Consider the following 22,369-nt stretch of genomic DNA (forward strand, 5'->3'; position numbering starts at 1 on the left):
TGTTGAGCTCTTTGCAATGACCTTTCCAGAAGAAATGTAATTATTTATGTTTTTCTGGATAAACGGAATTCAAATTTTCAAATATACAGTTAGGAAAATCTTTGAATGTTGGTTGGTTCATTATTGCGAAGAAGGGGAAAATGATACCGAAGTAGTTTTATACACAGAGAAGCCAAAGACTTTGAGTGTTGAAAACTGCAGTAGAATTGGAAAAAGTCAAAAGTTGAGTATCAAAATAACTAGAAATTCAACGCAAGCTTTTCGTCTCACAAACTTTTCGCGCGAGAACTCATAAAACATGGAAAACTCAATCTAATGATTGCAAACATTACTCTATCCAGCTATGCTGCATATGGCAAAAAACAGTGCATCATTTGTAAATCTCGTTAAAATCTAAATTAAATATCTGTCTCAGTTCTCGTAATAACATTATGACAAACACATTGCACTTCAGAATACAAATTGGAGAACATTTCCTCCTGCGAGAAAAGTAATCCAAACTGATGATTAGAGATATTTGCAACAGTTTCGATTTTCACAGAATTACCTCTAAAAAATTGAAAGTGATACAGCAAGAAAGCACTCATCTGACATCAACAACCAACCAACGTAGTAATACCATTCTGACTTTTAATACAGAAAAACGATTTAAAAAATAAAATAGGAAAAAGCAAAGAGCATTTAGCGAGCCAACAAGAGATTTTCTTAGTGTAAGTAAAAATGGATACGCTTAATCACCCATTGGCATTCAAAAAAAAATTTTGAAAACTGATCGGTTCATTTGCACTAAATTTTCTCCAAAAGGTCTCAAATTACATTTGAACGCATGTGATTGTCAATGACAAAAACAGTCTGAAAATTAAAATATAAAAATGACTGTTGAACTAATAATAGAGGTGTAACTAAAAAATAGCATATACTTTCATGTTGACAAAAACAAGTAATCGATTGCGACATAAAGGACTGCTGCGTCAAAAACCGTTAATTGACAGCTTAAGAGAATCAATGTTCAAAACAACAAGTTTAAGTGCCTCAGATAAATTTTCTTTTAAAATGGAGCTAATTATAACTAACTGACGTTATTTAGATTTGTTCTCGCAAAACAGAAATTAACAATTACTACACAGCTCATTAGTGATAATCCATCCATATTGAATATTTTTGACAAATGTCAAAAATATATTCAAAGAAAAGCTGTTCAACCATTAGACCATGCATGCCCGCATAATAAATGACAAAGATCCCTCCGATCATTTCCGTAGTTCAATTAAAATTTATGTACAAAATATCATAACAAATAAGCGACAAGTGTTCCAATTCATATACTGAAATCGGATCGCACCTGTAAGCCTCTTATCATTTTTTTTGAATTCATCAGAACAACAATCCACACTTTTTCTTGATTATAATAAATTCGTTTGCGATATACAAGATCTGCCATTGACCTGTTACCAAAAACTATCTATACGGTGCCCACATACTTTTACTCATTTCTCCCTGATCTACATGAAACTTTTGCACCCATGCACTCAGAATTTCAATTATGCTCCCCCAAATATATAATACCAAGGCCCTATAAGTGTTAAAACTTTGTGCTCAATTAAAACTTTTCATTGAGCACATTTTATTATTAAAATTGAAGTCTTATCTATATTTGCGAGGAATTGAAAAAAGATTCTGGTTAAATACCATAGTTTTACATGCCATATAGCAATTTTGCTCGGCAATTTGTGCTTCATTCAAAAAGGGGTGCTTTTGCCCACTAATTGATCAACATTTCTAAAATGCGTCATTTCAGAACATAATCGCAAATGTAAAAAAGACAAAAAGAACACCATAGACGTCTAGTTTTAGGTGCTACTTAAATAGCTGATCATCAGCATTTTTAATTCACAAGTGCATTTGCATTGCAAACATGTTAATGCCATGAAAAATGCGAAAAAGGAATAATTTTTGTCATTAAGCAAAACGCCCCTCAAATGTAAAAACATGGCAATAAAAAAGCACACGTAACTTAAATGCTCAGTTCTTGTTAGCAACTTATTTCATTTCCTCCAGCAATAAAAGCTGTGTTAAAATCGGTCAAATCAATAATTAAAAAGCACCTTCAAGCGAGTTGAATGATAAAAGATACAATATGCTTAAATGGCACTTAATAAATTTGTTCCCTTGAAAATGCTGACAAAAAGCTGAATAAATTGAAATTTAATGGAAAGTGAAATACCTGAATGTAGCATTAACATAATTACCAAGCTCGACATTTTCAATAAACAAAGAATATGCGAAAATAATAGCAATTAAAAAACGAATATAAGTATAAGCAAGTTCTCTTTTCGACAATCAAGGCACACTCTAATAAAATTGGTTAATTACTTTGCAGTAGTGTTCTGGATCTGAAAAATGGGAGCTAAAATTTGTAGAGTCAATTCAATGTGATCTCTTCTTAGAGGCGCGCCAAAGCTCTTGAAAGCTAAAAATTTCAAAATAACTAACACAATAAAAATAGTTCCGAAATTAAAAAGAAATTCACCATCAGATAGGCAATTATAGTAAAGAAATTTAATGTGGAATCAAGAATTTTTTGCTTAATATGCAAAATTCTATTTAATTCGTAATATTTGAGGAAAGTGCGCAAATCAGAAAAGCAGCAATTGAATCAATTTTACACTACGTAATTATACTACAGTTTTCGTATATTAAAACTCAGCAAAAAAAGTATTCATAAGACGTATAACAAAAAAGTATTCTCTTCAAATATTGATGCAAAAAATATATGCTTTTCCTAACAAAAAAGGGAAGGAAAAGACTATCTTTTTAAAGGAAAAAAGACATAGCAGGACAAGTCGTGACTATAGATCAAAAAATTTTCTAGTTAACAATTGACCTAGAAATGGCAAGGAATGGATTCGGAGAACCATTTAGAAAACAAATCCTATCACAAAAACTCAAACAGTAAAAATCAAAGTCAAACTGTCGGACGTGAACAAAAAACCACAATTAAGAATGGGAGTTTTAATTCGGGAGTTTTAATTCAATGACTGTTTTCTCAAAAACGTGAAATTAGAGTGAAAAGTTTTCGCCTCAACAACAACTTACTTTTTCGCTTCATTCCACGTTTCAGTGTGACCAAAATCACTTCTCCAATTTGCCTTCAAAAATCATGAATTACATTTCCGACATCCAGTTCATTCAATTCGTCATTTCCGCCATTTAGTTTAGTTTTTAGTTTCCAAATAAATGGGGACAATTTTCTATGGTTTGAGCTCTCATTTATGAAGAATTATTAAAGACGTCAGTTTGGTGCTCGATTCAGGAAAAATACACAACATCTATCATTGAAGTTAAGTGGCAGTTGATTAATTTTTACCAAGTCTTCCTAGGCTTTTTCTGCTCTAAACCTGAACTCTTGGCTAAATATTTTTTGCAAAAAAATCATTAACAGCTGCTTTTTGAAACAACAGTTTAGAAATCGAGCAATTACATAGCTGCGCTATCTGTATTTTTGTTTATCACAAGGGTTAACATTTAAAATTTCAATCTGAACAAATGTTCGAAAAGTTTTTAAGGGAAGCCGAGCTGACAGCTTTTGCCAATTTTGCTGGACAATCGCGGCTTTTTTTTATAAAAGAGCAAAACAGTTTCCACAATTATTACTTTTGCACTGGACTGCATCAGCGTGATGCAGTAGACTTAAGCAACGATTTGTTAAAATATAACAGCTGGATGCGGGCTTTCTATGAATTTTTCCCCAACACCAATAGTGTTAACCCTATTTTTGTACAGGTACTTCTGAGATATCATTAAACTGAGGGAGAAAAGATTCCCTTGCAGTTGGGTTTTGAGATATTTGACGAAAATAGGCCTGTCAACTATTTGCCGTGGCGTAATCATGTGATCAAATTGCCACCTCTTCAAAAAAGTACATGAGACTAAATATTTCTCCAGAAAATTACCATGACTCCCTATTTCTAGCTCCAAGAACCTGTTTTCAAAAAATTTTCCTCTTGTGCAACCAGAATTTGATCCACCGACAATAGGGTTTGGATAATTGGAAGCGTTCTGGAGCAAAACTGCAATTTTTAGGAGTGCTTTTCTTTCGCCTTCAGTTAAATTCGCCTGTGCGATGGCAGTGCTGCAATTAGACGTCAGAGAACCAAGCTAATCAACTGTCTTTACTGACGCCAGTGTTGCTGCAGTTTAGAAAATCTTGGTATAAAAGTTCTTTTGGGCACGCATGCCTGGGCTGACCTTTGCACAGTGCCTTTTCTCACAATCAGTTCAAAATTGTGGTGATATTTGCATTAAAAAATCCTATTTCGCTAATGTGTTAAAGTGAAAAATTACGACTTAATTTGGGCGAAGTTGAAAGTCTTCACTATTACGTGACCCTGGGTCTTTAGGGGTTCTTTCATACGCATGATTTTCTCTTAGCTTCAGATCAATGAGCGAAATCGGAAAAAAATAATGATAACAAAGCGTCATCAAAAAGTTTGCTAAACTTTCCTCTACGACCCTTCCAAAATGATGAAATATGATGAAATCTCAAATTACCCAAATGATGATTCAAAGAATGACATCGAGATACAGGCATTATTATTCGGACACGATAATACATATAAGGGCTCGCAGAATTTAGGCACAAAAAATGAAAAACGAGAAAGTCCATAATCAAATATTAAGCATGACTAAAGAATGATTAAAAAAGATGAGTAGACATTTGAGAAACAAAACTAAGTTGTCTGGACGCAAGCTGGCGCAATCAAGATTAGATAAATAGTTGTCCCAGACAATCGGTTAAAATGGCGGTCAAAAACATATATTTTCTACATTACCCCTACGCACTGCCCCGCCGTTACTGATCCAGCCAATGGTCAACAGACTAGACCAAAATTGTCGGGCCAAATAGACCCCACCCTAATTCAGAAAATAATAGCAAACAGTCAATAATTGTTGCAAAACTTAACTCATTTGCTAAGACATATATACTCATGCAAAAAGCATAACAGTATCAAATGTAAAAATTTTAATCATACTGTAAAAAATTCTATAATATGAAGCAAAATGCACCAAGAACTCCGAACAATAAACAAAAAATACATCCTTAGCAGAACTGTATCAATTAATATTTTCTGGTTATAAATTGTAACCTGCATCATTGGACAATACCAGACAAGGTCCAGACATAACAGACTGGTCTATGTTTGATGTGGTCTAGTTTGTCGTCTGCAGGCGATAACTTGCTAATGAACGTCACATACAAATGAAAATAAGAACTAGACGCAAGCATACTATGCGTGCTAAACTGTAAACAAAATTTGCAAAAGTGATAAACAAAATAATGAACTCTTATTTTGCTACATGTACAAAAGAGTTATTAGATTATAACAAAATGCAAATTTAACTTTTCGCCACTTGAAAAACGGGAAAATTGTTTAAAAATGAAGGCGCAGAAAATGAACTAATTTGTTTGTTTTTCCAGGTATTAGCTCTGCAAAGTTAACAGAAAGAGTATCTCTGCAAAGAACAGAAAATCCAAAGTTATGACAACCCGCAGATCTAAAATTAGCCCGGCTTAATTGTAAAACCATAAAAGTTCACGCGAATACGGGGGGGGGGGGGGGGGGGGGGGGGGTAATTGACTGTAAACAAATGCTCACATCACTTGTACACAAAAGAAATAATGAGCATTAGCTTCATTTGCGGGCTGCGTTACATCACGTTATTGGTTATTGACAAAATTTTCTGATAATCAGAAATTTTCGAAGACAACTAACTGCAAGCCTTTTCAATGTGAACTTAATCCTAATTATAAATTCTCATTTCTTGCAGGAATAAACTGTTGCATCAATTGTTTGAACTCAACAGAATTACAGAATTGCTGAAAAGACGCCGGGTCGACATCCGGTGTTCTTTCCCATTAAACCCCAGAAAGTAGCAAAACATTAATATTTGGGGGGTGCCTAAGTTTCGACTATATAGGACTGGGGGGGGGGGGGGGCGCTAGCGGAAAGATCCCAAATGTCATCACATTTTGACGCATAAACTTGTTAGACGAATGCTGCGAAACTTTTTTTCGCAACTCTTTTCTCCGCGGTTTTTTAAACGAGTAATGGCTGAAAAAAATAATCTATTCGGCTCCATAGTGGCTTAAATTAATTTTGTATCAATGAATGTTGATTAAAACCAATACCACACTTTTGTTATAACCTCATAAAGTTATTACTCAGCAGCTTCGCTTTGGAGATAACTTCTCTATGACTGTCATTAAAAGCTTTGTCGGAAGCAAAACTTGTATGCGGGAGTTAAGCTGAACATACTTTTTTCATGCACTAAATTTTATTCGAAAACCAAGACTAGCAAGTGCAAATTGGGACATGAACACTGGCCGCACACAAAAAAACAAGGTCTTTAGACTGATTAAGCGCTGATTTGCACTGTCACCAACCTCCGCTACAGAATTATAGCCACGATTTAGGCACCCTCTAAAAATTAATGTTTGGCTCCATTCTCAAAGGATACTTATTTTCGTAATTACATGCCTGGTTTAATACCTCAAGCAACCAGATTTGCACCATTTTTCAAGAAAACCATAGTAGTAGGCGCCTTTACAAAGTACATAAATCATCAAAATGCAACAAGAACAAGTTATTGGTTGATGTATGAAACTGAAGTAAATCTTTTATACTGTGCACGTATAATTTCAAACCTCTACTCTATTATTACTTTCTATATAAATATTCACACGTATTCAGACGTAATAATTCAAATGCATACATAATGATGAAGCATCCAAATGAGGGGTGCCTAATTTAAGGGGGCTAGCAAAAAAAAGATCCTTCAAAAACATTAACCGACTAATCTCGGAAGAATTGCTCTTGAACGACAGGCGAGGCAATTTAATTCAAAACTGTAGCCTAGATAAAATTTTCTTTAAGAGTGCAAAAATAGTTTACCAATCCGCGATTCGAGCCATCGACCTGACCAGAAGCACTACCCACTCGGCTATCAGGCCCTTCTTGTGGCTAAGCTGCAATCGATTATATTTTAGCAAAAAGCTTTAATTCGGAGTGAGAGCTTTAATTCACTCAAAAATGAAGAAAGAATGCGTGAAAAAGTCACTTGAGCACTAAAGAATGTTCTAGAAGAATAGCGCAAACTGGACAAGCGAAAAATTTGCATAAAAAAGACCAACACATTTACAATAATTGCTATGAACTTCGTTCAAGATCAATTAATAAAGACAACAAAAAAAGAACAATTTTGTATAACCCAAAATAGCCTGTGGGTGGGCATAAAAATATACGCCCACTACAACGTGGGGGGAGCAAAACAGAATAGATCCGAAGAAATTCGTACATATCATTTTATAGTATATTTGTATAAAAACAATTCTTGATATTTGACCGCAGACTAATAATGAAAAATCAACTCCAGACAACTTATGAAAAACAAATTAAAAATCAAATTGAAGTGCAATATCAACGTTTAAGTAGGAATCAGCTTAATTCTTCGAGACGACCAAAATTTCACTGATAGTTGTGTTGCAGGTTGCAGGGCAGCTTAAAATGGAACACTTAGTTCAGATTCAAATACCATGAAAACGGGGGGGGGGGGGGGTTGAATGATGATATTGAAATGATATTATCAGAGCTTATTATTTACTATTGCAATGATTTTGAAAGGAAAAATGAGACTGATTTTGTCGCATTTTCAAATGACTTTGGCTAGAAAAGCTGCCCGAAATGTGAATGAGAGAGCAATTTAAATTACTCGGAACTCCAGAAGTAGATCGAAAAATCAAGCGAAAAGACGCACACTAAACAATTGCTTCAAAGCTTTCCCGAGAGTTGTTAATTAGGTTTTGCGCAGATATCGACCGCCATGCGTAAGAATAGAATTTGAAATATTTCTTGAATAGGTTAACACTCGCACGTAAGTCTCCCGACAAGTTTAATTTTTACCTAATACATCATGCAACGCTCGTTGCAGTAACAAGTGTCATAGCCTATTGTGGTGTGCTGAATTCTTCCTCTTCTTGTTGCACGAGGTAGTTAGATTTACTGCATGAATGTACTAATCAAGTTGTTTGCGTGTGTGCATGCACAATTTCCAAAATGGGTTTTGATTATTTAGGTTTTCAGCTGAGCGGTTTGTCTTCTGATGCTGTGGATCGACAACTTCTATATATTCTTATTGAGTAAGTATATTCTCTCAAAATTAGCAAAATTTGAGGTTTCAAAATAGTTAACTTTCTGCTACTACCAAATTAGCTCTCTCTATTTACTAAGCAAATATTAGTTACAGCTTGCATCAATCTAGAATATTCTATCTGATAATGTGTACATGTTTAAATCAGTTTAATTGATTCGAAATTTTAAGGACCGTCACACTCCCCCACTTCAGGAAACTTCCGGGCACAAAAGTTTTCTTACTACAATTTTTCTTTGACGGTCAAAATTGAGTTTTCTTTACGAGTTTTGCCACTTTGTTCCAGTCCAGTTGTTATCAGTCGAAATAGAAAAGAAGAGCCAAAAGGGCCAATAGAATTCCGAGTAAAAAATATTGTATCCGAGATCCAAATTTGAATATTCAAGTCCAAGAATAAATAATTGAGAATTTATTGATGATGCTGTTCCTACGGCCATAGAAAGTTGATCGTATCATAGTTGGTTCCACCTGATTTGTCAATTGATTGCCAATTGTTAGTCCATCGTTTCTGCGGTATATTGTACTGCAAGAGTATTTTACAAATTTTAAACTGCACCGGTTGAATAGGGGTTTATCGGATGATTAACAGTTTGAACAGAATATGATCGATCAAGATTGTTAATAGACTCTGCAGTGACATTTGGTGCACTGGGGTATAGACTTTTTTGGGATCTGGTCATAGACTTATTTGAGCTTGGTCCTAGTTCGTCCTCGTCAAGACTTTTCAACTCTTTTAATCGGTTAAAAGCGCATGAAAAAACATGATTGTTCTCTTTCAGTATATTATGTACTGCTCCTATCTCATTTGGGTCATTACTGTGTATGATGGCGATAGGTTTATGAACCACTTCAATTTGTTGATCAGCAGTCAAGAACTTAGGCAAGTATTTACGAACAAATTTAAATTTATGATAGAACCAGATGAACAGCACATGTAAGGCCAGGTTGAGAATGAACACAATGACAGTCAAGGACAAGGATATCTTTATGGGAACATATTCGCTCAAGTGAGATTTTAATGTGGGCTTTAACATAAGCATATCAGAAGTGAAAGGTTTTGCAACGGTGACTAGGTCTTCACTATTTTTTACTTTTGGGCTGAACAATAATTCTGCTCTAACTTTTCTGAGTAAGTCTACGCCTGCTACGGTGCGTGACTCGAAATATGGTAGCTGTTCAACGTCTGGAATGGATGCCATCAGATGTGCAAGCGGGTCTGGTAGTTGAACATCTATAAACTTAGCTGTAATCTTGTCACAGCTTTCCAAGTCTGATCGAATTTTTATATTGTCGCCTATTATTACTTGAAAGTCACAATCCACTGTCATAATACAGATCTTACAACCTGGAATTAGACGATTCCATGACTTGTGCTTCGAGGCGAGACTGTATTCTCTCATTTCGTACGCATCTGTCGCTGAGGTAATGAGCCATATGCCGTATCCAAGATTGTCTGCCTGTACTTGAGTCGGTAGGTAATGAACTTCCGTGTCACATGTTTCGGCAGCTTTCAGTGGTGAGCTCAAAAATAGCGTTGCTAGGCATGAGGGATGATTTGCTTGAGATGCCAAAGGCTCCTGGCAAATGCGATACCGCGATGAGCCTAAGCAACTATCAAATTGGACTTGCGACAGTGTCATTGACTCCATTTGATCCTCCGAGATAGCAAGATATGGGTCCTCAATAACCCATTTAATTGACATTCTCGGTTCGTCCTGAGGCATTGGAATAACTTTTGCGCTATAAGTAGTAAAAACTGTCTGTCGTGAAGCTAACGGAATCGCAAGGGTTAACAGCAACCCTTCTTTGACTGTAATAACATCACGCAGAAGTTTGGAGTCATAATAGGAGAGTATGTCGGAATTTGGAGGTATGGCTAAAGATAGTCTGCTTCCAGAAAGAATTAACTCGTCGGCGACAGACTGTAAAATAGCCATTAAAGAAGCTTTTGGTACGATCGACATTGGAAGATGCTGTTCAAGTAAAGTCGAGATCGAATTTAGGATGTTTGTTCGATAAGTGTACACCGCGGCTCTATAGCTTTTAACATCAGCGTACAACAGTGACAGAAGTGATGCTGTGGTGTCAAAATTGAAATTCAGTTGTTGATTTGAAAACAACAATTGGGTGCAATCTCTCAATATATGAAAATTATTTTCAATGGCCTTCAATTGTTCTTGTACAACTTGCCAGTTCTTATTTAAAGTTTCTGTCATCTGTTTTCGTGCTTCCTCTATTTCCGCTAATTTATTGCTTACAATGAAGAATTTTGCGTCGTTGTCTGTTTTCATTTTCGATACGTGGTCGACTAGAATTGTAGTAACTGTGCCCAAATGTTCAATGTTTGCTGCATTTTCTTTTGCCTGATCTTGGCATGAACCAAAGATACCTGTCAGTCCACAATTGGCTGATCCTCCGACCATCATCCCTGATCCAAAGAGCCCAATTCCAGCCATTGCAAGGGCTCCTACGTGGGCTCCCCTTCTTTTTCTTGATGGTCGTTTGTCTTCATTTTTAAGGAATGTAGCTGTTTCATTTCTAATAAGATCAACGTCTGTTTGTGATTTTTTTACTTCATTTTCGACTTTTCTTAGTAGCCAATCTACATTAAAAGACGAGGTATTGGCCTGAAAGTTTGTTGAAAAATCCAGTGGGCAAGATGCTGATGGTAGATTCCATTTCTCATTCAAGTTTCGTAAAAGTGCTTTCAGTTCTGGCTTCACGCTGAAGTTGTACTTTGGGAAAGGAACCAAAAACTGGACTGGGACAAATTTTTCTGCCAATAATATTTTTGATTCTTCATTAAATAAGATTCCTTTTTGTAATACGTCGTCGTAAGTTTTCTTCGGGTCGTCTGCTTTGATTGATAAAATACTCGTTAGTAGGATATTCAAGGTTGATGCAAGCCTCATCTAAACATTAATGGATTTTTGAACTATTTAACCTTCTGATTTGTTTTAGATTTAATTTTCATCACTTTTCTCTTTTGCTGAGAAAGGTTCAGGTAAACTAAGTCTGTTTTGCAGGTAAGTTAGCTGAAGGCTGTTTTCAGTTGAAATGTTGAAAGTTGTACTTTGCTTTCTTTTGTTCGCTGTCAGCTTCGGCTGTCAGCAAATTGAGTGGCGTGGCCACATCGTGAACTGTTGCCAAAATGGCAGTTTTGTTGTCGTTGGAGGCAACAAAGTGTGGAGTGAGTCGTCTCCCTTCTCCTGTGCTTCCTCAGAGGGATCAGAGGTTGATTGGCTAATGATAGCGCTGGCTGTCATTTCCTTTCTTTGCTGTTGCAAGTGCTCTCTCTTCTCCTTCTGTTATGGAGTTTACAAACTCATTGCTTGAAGAATAAACTCAAGACTCTACTTAGACTCAACTACCTTTGACAACTACTTAATTTGACTTCTTTACTTTCTGCGTTTTGTTTTTCTAAGAATCTTGGTGAACGCTCATATTAAGTAAGAATTTTTTTTTAAGATACAATGGAGCCTAAGTTGATGGCGGCAATAATTGCCTTCAATAATCATCATGATTGGGACAAAAACATTGACTTTCTCGACGATGAACGAGAGTTATTTATTAAACGGTTTTCCGAATTCAAATTTGATGGAAAGGACTTGTTATTTTCTGGTGGAGTTGTGCCTACGATGGAGCAGGTGCAGCGTGAACTTGACAAAGTCCACTATAAATTTGATCGTCATAGACGGGGAAAACGTTATTTGAGAAAAGCCTTGATAAATGCTGGCTTTCGGATGCCAAGTTACTTAGGAGGTCTCACACGTGTAGTTGACGAGTAAGTTTTTTGTGTTTGTGCTTTAACTGTTTTCATCAAAACTGATTGTGTTTTGTGTGTTTAGGTTTTGTCGCTCCTGTCCCTACTGTTATAAGCAAGATCATAAAAATGATCGCTTTTTTATCGATGGAATAAGAGAAGGAGTGAAAAGGAAATTATGTTCTGAGCTTGGGATTGATTTCGAAAGGGATCCCGTAGATTTTGTATTGGGATCTACTGAGCTCGGGAAACCTGAAAAACCTTTGCCAAGGTCTGAGGATTTTGGGCAATGCTTGTTTTCAAGCATTTACTACCTTCTTACTGGAAAAAAATCAGGTAGTTTTTGGTGACTTTCTGGTTAACAACTTGTACAATGAGTTTCATTACTCTTGTTTTAAGGTGGAAAATTGACAAAATCACCTTGTCAGGTTATTCGCAGAAGGTGTGGTGAAAAGATGCTTGAACCTGAGTTCATAAAACTATGCTTGAAGCAACTGAAATATCTGTGTTCTCCTTTTGAAATATGTAAATCGAGGGACAGTGCCAACTCCGTTGGTGACCACTGGGTGGGTTATTTTCTGTTTTTTTTACTATAATTTTTTTGCAATATAATAACTTTTCATTGTTAACGTGTTCTAGTGTCTTGGCCTTGCTTATCTGCTTGGTGTGGACTTGTGTGTATACTATGAGTATCATAATGAGAATTCTGTTTGGGTGAGATATTATCATTCTGCTACATCTCAAAATCGTGGTGGAGCATTGCTTCTTTACAACGAAATAAAGAGAAATGGCAATAGAATTGGCTACCACTGCGAGCCCATAACTGAAATCCCTATTGAACAGTAAGTCTAATGTTCTGTTTTGAGTGTTCCATTTTGTTATTTTTGCAGCTTAACGAGAAATTCTGTCTCTTTTACGCGTAACATTTTCTTATGGTTTGAATTTTTGAAATGTTTAGCTCACAGAATGAATTTGACTCTTTCGGAGTTAATGGTGAGATCTGCCCGCGTGCTGCCAAAGTTTTGCGAGGCGATTGAAACTTCTGGTATTGAAATAAACTCAGAATTGCGTACTAAAACTTTGCTTTCATTTGCAGGTTGTTCTAAATTTGTGCTAATTGTTGAACTTTCCTATCGAGTCATTGTCTTTTGATAGACAATAGCTGTAACTGAGGACATTATACTTTTGCTTCTGTACTTTTAAAGTCTCTGGTGACCAATCTACTCAAACAAAAATTTGATTTTCGATATTTTTTCTTGACACTAGCTACTCCCTAGGGGGAGGGTCAGGTCGCAAAATGAATGAAAAAACTGGGTATAGAGAGTGGTACCATTTGATCCCGTTTGGTGAGTAATGATTCCCAACCCCCCCTTTTAGGGGTCGGAACTCAATATTTTACATGTTATTTGGGTTTTTCCGACAGGAATTTGACTTGTTTTTTGGCATTTTTCCCAATTTTTACTTATTCAGTTGTTTAGTACTCAACACGATACCTGATTAAAACGGCTTGACTTTAGTTTGCTTTAATGGCTTCTTAGACAGTATGTCCTTTAGATTGTTTCATTTATTTTTAAAGTTATGTCAACAAATACTCAAAATTTGTTGTGCCATTTTTGACCACAATACGGTTTTTTCTTCCTTTTTTGTTGATTTCACTTTGCTCCCTTGCGTTCTGTGGAGAATTCAATTGTGAGAGCATTCGGCATCTACATGGACGTTTCTCTGGTAAGATAACCTTTTTCCTACATGCAGATAGATTTCTATTTTGTCATTTTTGAAAACATCAATGATCATTTTGCAAACCATTGGCCAATCTAGGCCGTTTTTGTCACATTCAAGCTGTGGAATTGACACCCGTTGAACGTTATGGTTCTGAACATGCTTTCTAAGGCCTACTAAGCAAGTTTTCAGGGTTGAATACGAGGCTTTATCAGTTTTTGTTAATTTTGTGACTAGGTTATAAACAAAGCGTTGGTTGTTTTTGTCAAATATCGAAACGACAGAGCCTTCTCCAATTTCTTCACTTTTTGAGTTTCTAGATAGGTTGCAACTGAAGTTCGCCAGGCCTTCCAGTGGTGATTCACGCGACACTGATTGAACGATAGAATGTTTTGTGTTTTGAATATCGTCTGTACTATAGAAGAGTTTGAAATCGGGTCCAAAGATTGCTTTCATTTGACCAGCTGTATTCTGCCTTTCTTTCTGCACTCGTGTTCGCCTTGTTGCGCCTACTACCAAATCTAGCAATGGAGAAGGCTGTTTCGGAGACATTTGGCTTGAACTTGGCAAAGACGTCAGATCTTGTTCTTGATTTCTGTCAAATTCTGTTTGACTTCTTTTCAGATCCAGTTTTGTTGCTCGAGATGGGCCCCTATTATATGCTAACCTCTCTGTGCTTTCTCGACAAGATTTTATGATGTTTTTACGTTTTTCAGTGTTTGTTAATCTGGCTCCTGGTATTGTGAAGTTTTCTTCGAGCATAGGGACTTCAACCGTTCTGAAACTTCTGTTTTTTGGTTTCACTGATTTTTCATGATTGTCAACATCTCGGAGAAACTGAACTCGCTTCTTTGTGTTTCTGGCTAATATCGGTGTCTCAAGTGGTGTAACTTGACCTTTGTTTTGTTTTTCCTGAGTTCTGGTTGTTACTGGTAAATTAACTCTCGGTGAAATCCTCTGGTTCGATTGCGCTGTTGTGTTTGCATCCATCTCAAATGGTTCTGGGAAATTAGCGAAAGGAAAATCCTCCTCATGTAGAAGTCTTAAATGGTCGTTTTCCTGATCGAGGTTTATATTTTGCGCTTCCCTTTCGTCATTTCCTTGTGCACCTTCTACATTCACTTGTTCCTGAGGTTCTATGTTTTCATCCTGTGGAGCAACCTGACGTTCAACAAGGATTTCACGATTTTCTGGTTCAATTAAATGCGGTGGAAGTGGGTGTACAGGAAGCGGTATTGCTATTGCTCCTGGTGCTTGATCAGGTGGTCCTGGTGGTCTTGCTATCTCGTAGCTAAGTGTAGTTGAAACTGGTTGATCATCCTCCTGCTCTTCCTGTTCTGGTGCATCCACTGCAAACGTTTGATCTAAGAGGTTTGGTATTTGTTCATCAAATAACTCTGGTTCCTGTCTATATTTTCCTAACGCTGGCTCTGGCACAAACAGCTTTGGGTCAATTTGTTGTAAATCAACAGGAGATTCAAGAGGCTCATATGGTCTTAGTCGAATTCTGTGTAAACATTGCGTGTAATTCGTTCCAACTTTCCGAATTAGATAATTGGAATGTGTTAAAACTTTTTCAACTCTATAAAGGGGTATCCAAACATTCATTGATTTGTTTCCAAAATCATTTTGGTTCATAAGTTTTGGGTTTAGAATTAGGCAAAATGAAAATAATTTTAGCGGTTGCGCTGCTGCTTTCTCATCAAAGTATCTGCGATATTGATGATACCTGTGAATTAGGTTGATTTTCGTTTCAGAAAATAATTTTTGCATTGCGTCCTGTATCTCAGTGACAAAATCTGATTTCAGATCTAAAGTTTTGATAGATTTATTGAATCGTACGTCAAGTGGTTTAATTGGTTCTCTGCCGTGAAAAATTGATGTCGGTGAGCACCCTATTGATGAATAATATGAAGTGTTGTGGATATACGTTGCAAGCGGTACGTACAGCTGCCAATTTGACCATTGTTCATTTGTGTTTAGCTTCAGAATTCTCTTCAATGCTCCGTGTGATCTTTCAACAACGCCTACACTTTGCGCATGCTTCAGTGTGGCATGCCGGATTCTGACCTCCAAGAGTTTGGAGAGCTCATGCATCAACTCTGCAACTAAATTAGTTCCAAGGTCAGATACTATTGTTTTTGGAATGTAGCTATGCTTGAAAAAGATTGAGGTTAGTTCCTGTGCTATTTTCTGAGCGTTAGCCGAAATTAAGGGTGTAGCAAACAGGTACTTTGAAAAAACGTCAATTCCTGTTAGGACAAATTTGTAGGGTGATGATCCTCTAAACGGGCCTGCAATATCTATTTGCATCATGTCCCCTGGGAACGACTGTAAAGAAGAGACTGGCTGCAAAAATGTTCTTAGCGATTTGTTTGATATTGCTTTTTGTTGAATGCACGTGAGGCAATTTTTGATCATTTGAATAAAGTACTCAGTAAAACCTGGGAAATAGAATCTCTCCCTAAATTCTCTGATTGTTCGCAAGATGCCTATGTGACCCGCTGTCCTTGAATTATGAAGGCGGTAAAGCACTTCTTTCCACAGCTGTTTTGGTAGGCAATATTGTAAGCAGGCTACTTTTCCTGAATGATCATAGAATTCTCTGTATAGGATGTTACTCTGAATTTTTAGCCGATTGAATTGCTTTCCGTACTTCTTTAGTTCAAAGGAGGCATATTTCAAATCGTCAACTTTATTTTTCTTTATCCATTCAATAACTTTTTTAATGACTTGATCCTTTTGTTGCTCGGCTTCTAAATTTAGCGGCTCTAATTTATCTGATATGTTTTTTAAACTGTCCTTGGGGTCATTCATCAAAACTGCATTAACTTGAGTTGGTTTACTAATGATGCGAACTGTTGTTGGTATTTCCGCCTGATCGTTTATCTTGTTAACGTGACTTTCAACTTGGGACAGCAATCCATCATCTAATCCAGTTTGCTTTAAACAGGATATGATATTCTGGTCTGTTTGTTCACGATTATTATCGAATAGGTTGCTAAAATTAGCCATTGAGCAAAGCATCACATCAGGTGATTTTGCAATTGTTTCGACCTCAATTTCTTGAACTGGAATACGATCTGATAGTTTCAATTGTATTGTTTGATCAGGGTCTGTTTGAACACGTGATAAGAAGTCAGCTGCATAGTTTGCTCTTCCGGGTATATGTGCTATGACAAGATTGTATGATAAAAGTCGATCAAGAAAGTTCCATAAAGATGGCGGTATTGACTTTGATTGGAAAAACGATGTTAAACTTTTGTTGTCGGTTAGCACAATAACGGGTTTTTCTGTACCCCAGATGAAATGAGAAAAGTGCTCTAAGGCAAAGTATAGTCCAAGAAACTCTTTATAATAAATTGAAAATTTCAACTGTGCTTCGTTAAACAATTTTGTTCCGAAAGCAACTGGAGCATATGTTTTCTTCTGCCTGTTTTTCTGATCTTTGATATAATCCTCTATCATTAAAACAAATCCTGCTCCGTAGTAACTTGCGTCGCATAAAAGAACGTATTGAAGTCCTGGTTTTGCTAGTCTGAGCGTTAAATCAGTTGCCTTCTGTAGATCTTGTTTCAAAATTTCTAATGCTTTTTCCTGCTCCTCGGTAATTTGATGTTCTACGTTTTTTCTCAAAAGTTTATAGAAGGGTAGAAGCTTTTCGCCTAGGTTAGGTATGAAGTCTCTCCAAAACTGTAGGAAACCAACTAATCTTTTCACTTGCTTAACAGTTTTTGGCATTGTTAGTTTACTCAAAAATTTTTTAATTCTTTCCCGCTCTGGTTGGATACCTGCTGGTGTAATTACTTTTCCTAAAAACGTAATTTGTTGAACTCCAAATTGGCATTTATTTGGTGATAGCTTAAGTCCTGATTTTCTAATACATTCAAATATTTTCCTGAGGTTTGGCACCAGCTCCTCAAATTTTTCTACTCCACTTCCGATATCGTCCATGTATTGTGTGCAAATGTTTGCGGCTAGACACTGATCAAGATAGTGTCTAACAAAGGAACTAAACCCTGTGACTGACTTGCTAAGACCTTGGGCCAAGCACTTGTAGGCGTACGTTCTGGATGCAAAGTTGAATGAAAGCAGTTGGACTGAAAGGTCATCAGCCATTTGCACACAATGATAGGCTTGTGAGCAATCGAGTTTGTTCAGAAATTTCTTTCCTGCAAAATGGTTTGTTGCATCACTCATATTTGATATCGGGAAATTGCTGTTTATATAGTCATTCCTTAGCAGGTGATTGATACGCCTCAAGTCAATTAAGATTCTCAAGCGACCGGATGACTTTCGTTGTGCAAATACAGGGCTGCTATATTTAGAATGCGATAAGGTTGTTATCAGATTGTAATAGTGCATGAGAGCAAGTTCAACTACTAGTTCATCTCGCAAATGTATGGGCGTGAGTGGACTTTGTACGTAAACTGGTAAATTATGTTCCGGAGTCAACTTTATCTTAAGCTCGGTATTGTAACCAACGTCAAAACGGTGTTTAGCAAATATATCAGAAAATTCCACCAAGAGGTTTTCAACTTCGGACTTCTGTTCACGTGTTAAAATTGACTGTTCCCACTTAAAATTTTCGAGAAATTTTTCACGATCATCGTGACTCGATTTAGGGTTTATGCTTTCAAGTGTCTGAAAATGTTTTATTTGATCAAAAATCTCACGCTGTAGTGGCGGTAATGATTCAGGGTTAAAGCATGTTTCAGGTGTTGGAAACCACAATTTTCCATATTCAGGAGGAGGCCTGGAAGACATTTTTTCGGAGCAATTCATTTGAACTAACTGGTTAATTCCGTTTTCGAGATTATTTGGGTCTTGCACTTTAGCCAAAGCTATCAATTGCGGATCAATTTGGATAAGTTGGTCTGCCTGGGACTGGCTCAAAATCTCAAAGGAGGCGACCATTGTGTTCGCCTTAACGTGAACATAATGTTCTGTTATGTTGACAGCAGAAATCATTATTTTTCCGTGCTCATCAATTGAGCTGAGTGAGGATGTCAGTGCAATTTCAGTAGAATTTTCAAACTCGTCATTAGGGATTACTACCCCACTACATCCTGAAAAACTATCGGAATTTTCTTTCAGTGTGCATTCAAGAACTGCGTGTGAATAAGGTGGTATGGCATGTTTTTTGTTAAGGAAAATTGGAATTTTCTTCAGCTTTTTTAGGAATTTGGGTTTTTCGTTTTTGGGTCGAATTTCATTAAGCTGAACTGTCATATCTGGTAGTTTCAGTAAATTGTTCGAAGGGCAAATCCAAATTGAGTTTTTCTTAAAAAAGGGGTTGCCAAGTATGACAGAGTTCATTGTGGGCAATACAAGGAAATCGTCTGTGAATTGGTAATTTGCTATATAAAGTGTCAATCTCACGGCTTTATCAACTACGACTGGTGAACCGGACGCCATTTTTACACTTTTATAACGAGGTTCTACAAATGATAATTTGACCTTTCTAATTTGCATCTCACCTAAGAGTTTTTCTGGAATCGCATTAGCACACGATCCCGTGTCTATCAGTGCTTTTCTTTTAAGTTTATTGTCAAAATTCAAATGGACGTACGATAAGAATTCACCCTCTAGGGGTATTACTGCGCAAAGCTCTTTTTCTAAGTTTACGCTATCATCACTTTCTAAACAGTTTACTAATGATTCATTAGAGTGAGTTTTGTCTAAACTATTGTTGGACTCTAGTGGAACTTGTGGCTTTAGTAGTTTTTTGTTGATCGTTGAAATGGGAAATTTCCGGCACCTCTACGCTTTCCACGACTATTGAGTGAACACTGATTAGCTAAGTGATTCGGATATCCGCATTTATAGCAGAAAACACTAGCGTATTGCGTAGTCTCTATATGGTTCTGTGGGTCAGGTTGAGTAACTTGAACTACTGTCTGGTCTACTGCCTGTTCTTGCAAGGGTTGTTGATTCACTTGTACTGGAAAGTGTTGTTGATGAACCGGCAGACTGTAGTTATTTCTATAATAACCACGGCCTCGGTAATTGTTTCCTCTGTAGTTAATTCTGCCATGATAGCCGCGTTCGCTACCTCTGACTCGTCCTCTCCCCCTTGAAAAACCACGATAATTATTACCGGAGTTTTGGTTTGAACTTCGGAAATTCTGCTGATTTATTTGCGATTGCTCCTCAAACTGTTTGGACAGTTCACTGACCTTATTGTCCATTGCTTCCTGTGATTGTGTCAGTTTGGAGAGTGCATTGACTAAATTTTCTGAGATTGTGCTACTCATCTCATTGAACGCACCTTCAGTATAGTCGTCCATTCGGCATAGATTATGAATTGTCAGCTGTCGTCTCGCTAACAAACATAAGTCGTCAACTGTGTTATTATCAGGCTGCTCTAAAAGTTTTGCTCTTAACCAACTTGGCATGCATTTTTTAAAATATCTTTTAATTTGATTTGCCCGTTCAGTTTGAGTAAAAAGCAAATTCTGAGCGTTTTGTGCGTCAGCGGCCGCGATGCGCGCGGCTTCTGCACCTGCGTCTAATGCTGGGTTTGCTGGTGGCACTGGCGTTGGCTCTGGATCTGGGTATGCTCTGAGCGCCATGTCTCTCAGTGTTACTAAGAAATTTTCTGGTGTGTCTTTCTTCGGGTCAAACCTAATTCCTTCTAACTTTATTTTATGAAGCTCCTGTAGTTGAGGGTTGCAGAAATTATTTCTAAGTGCTGCTAAACTCAGATCTAAGTTAGCTCTTGTAGCGTCGTCTAGTGAATTGTTAAAGTAACGCAAAGCGTCGTCTTTCAAGTGTATAGAGAGAAAGTTTGCCTGTTGTGCACCTGGAATTGCTGCTACACCTATTATGCTCCGTAGAAGTCTTTCAAACTCATTAAAACTTTCGTTTTCTTTCCCTCCATAGGCTTTCAACGTAATGTTTGGGTTAGCTGCCATAACTTTAGGCAAATAGTGGAATAATTTCCTAAGATTTTTATGTCAATTTTGATCAACCTGATTTTTGTGTTAGTAGATTTTTGCGTACCTTAGGTTCTCAAACTCATAGCCTTCTATACTATCTTGCACTTAGTTACATCTTATCTCAGACTCAAGTTCGTTGTTGACTTAGAACTATGTTTTATGCCTCTGATTCCGACTTAAGGTTAATGTGGTCAATCAAAAGCTTGATATTTTTGGAGAAATATGAAAAACATCATTATAAGTTATCAGTTATCACGCTCCAATTTGTGATTGTTATCATACTGTTTGGTATCAGACTGATGATTTCAAACAATTGAAAGTGATTGAGCGTTCATCAAGTTTAGAGCATTTTAAAATTCACTGCAAAATCTGAATTTTGTAACGAACCCTTGGAGAGCTGCTTCTTGATGGCACCTGTGAAATTTCGGCCTTTTCGTCTTTCTCTAGCACGGGTGGTGTAGTAGGTTAAGTTGCTCTAGGTGCTGACTTGTTGACCAGATACTGCCGTGATCTGTTTTTTTAGCCAATCGTCTGCTGTTGGAGTTGTCTTCCTTCCTGTCACCATGTGGTGTGCTGAATTCTTCCTCTTCTTGTTGCACGAGGTAGTTAGATTTACTGCATGAATGTACTAATCAAGTTGTTTGCGTGTGTGCATGCACAATTTCCAAAATGGGTTTTGATTATTTAGGTTTTCAGCTGAGCGGTTTGTCTTCTGATGCTGTGGATCGACAACTTCTATATATTCTTATTGAGTAAGTATATTCTCTCAAAATTAGCAAAATTTGAGGTTTCAAAATAGTTAACTTTCTGCTACTACCAAATTAGCTCTCTCTATTTACTAAGCAAATATTAGTTACAGCTTGCATCAATCTAGAATATTCTATCTGATAATGTGTACATGTTTAAATCAGTTTAATTGATTCGAAATTTTAAGGACCGTCACACCTATTGACGAAGAAACTGGTTCGTGTTCGTCGAATGCTGCGAAAAACAAAGCGGCGAAAATGTGCTTCAGGATCGAACTACTTTTTCGACAAAGTCTATTTACAAGTTTTGACAAAGTTAACTTTTTACCTGTCGGATGAAAAAATCAGTTTCGGAAAGCGAGAGAAGAGAGGAGTGATCAAACACAATTTGAAAAGTGAAATCAAGCGAGGGTTTGGTATGTAAGGCAATACAGTTCTCTAATCAGTTCAACAAATAAAATGAAGCCTTCTTAAACTTCTTCTGAGGTAGATCGAACCATCTCTCAATTACTCATACCATACAAACAAAGATGATTCTTGCGGAGGCTGTCGCTAGAGACGAACGTTCGTGGAGCAGAATGCCATAAAATAATATTTCAAGCCAAATACTTCACTTCTCGAGTTCTTAAAGGTCAATTCTAGCAGCATTCTGTTGATGTCTTCCATTATTCTTCCTCATACACTCCCCCCTCCCGCCCCCACACATCATCATCAATTAAGCAGCGCACCGGAATAGCAGATCATGTGCGGTAATTTAGCACTTTCCCTTAGAGTAAAAATAATATACACCCACATAGTTGGGGACAAAAACGGAACATATCCCATTATTTTGGAGAATTTTTTGAGCGCAATGAAGGTCTATCTGTCATTGCAATCGGCTCAAGTGAAAGGAGGTCGATGTATGGATGGAGCTCCAATTTTCAACTACTCTTTTTTCATCATTCGACTGTATACCCATTCGGCTCTACATTCTTGGAACGATTCTTGGCCAT

The 22,369-nt window shown here is 37.0% G+C and overlaps 1 protein-coding gene across 2 annotated transcripts; it reads right to left on the reverse strand.

Moving 5' to 3' along the window:
• Positions 1-8,226: 8,226 nt before the first annotated feature.
• LOC142349633 (uncharacterized) lies at positions 8,227-21,698 on the reverse strand. 2 transcript variants are annotated; one of them, XM_075401339.1, is made up of 2 exons: positions 21,019-21,698; positions 8,227-11,120 (listed from the first exon to the last, which is right to left on the reverse strand). In XM_075401339.1, the coding sequence occupies exon 2, from the start codon at positions 11,118-11,120 to the stop codon at positions 8,754-8,756; it is 2,367 nt and encodes a 788-aa protein (XP_075257454.1). In that variant the 5' UTR covers positions 21,019-21,698; the 3' UTR covers positions 8,227-8,753. The 2 variants fall into 2 exon arrangements, with proteins under 2 accessions (XP_075257454.1, XP_075257453.1); XM_075401338.1 differs by having other exon boundaries at positions 8,227-11,539.
• Between the last annotated feature and the right edge of the window lie 671 nt (positions 21,699-22,369).

This window comes from Convolutriloba macropyga, chromosome 11 (genome assembly GCF_964194025.1).
Source record: "Convolutriloba macropyga chromosome 11, txConMacr16.3, whole genome shotgun sequence".
NCBI classification, from domain to species: Eukaryota; Metazoa; Xenacoelomorpha; order Acoela; family Convolutidae; genus Convolutriloba; species Convolutriloba macropyga.

Bases quoted from the DNA above. Each gene is read 5' to 3' on its own strand.
- LOC142349633 (XM_075401339.1), bottom strand. From the start codon at position 11,120: ATGAGGCTTGCATCAACCTTGAATATCCTACTAACGAGTATTTTATCA.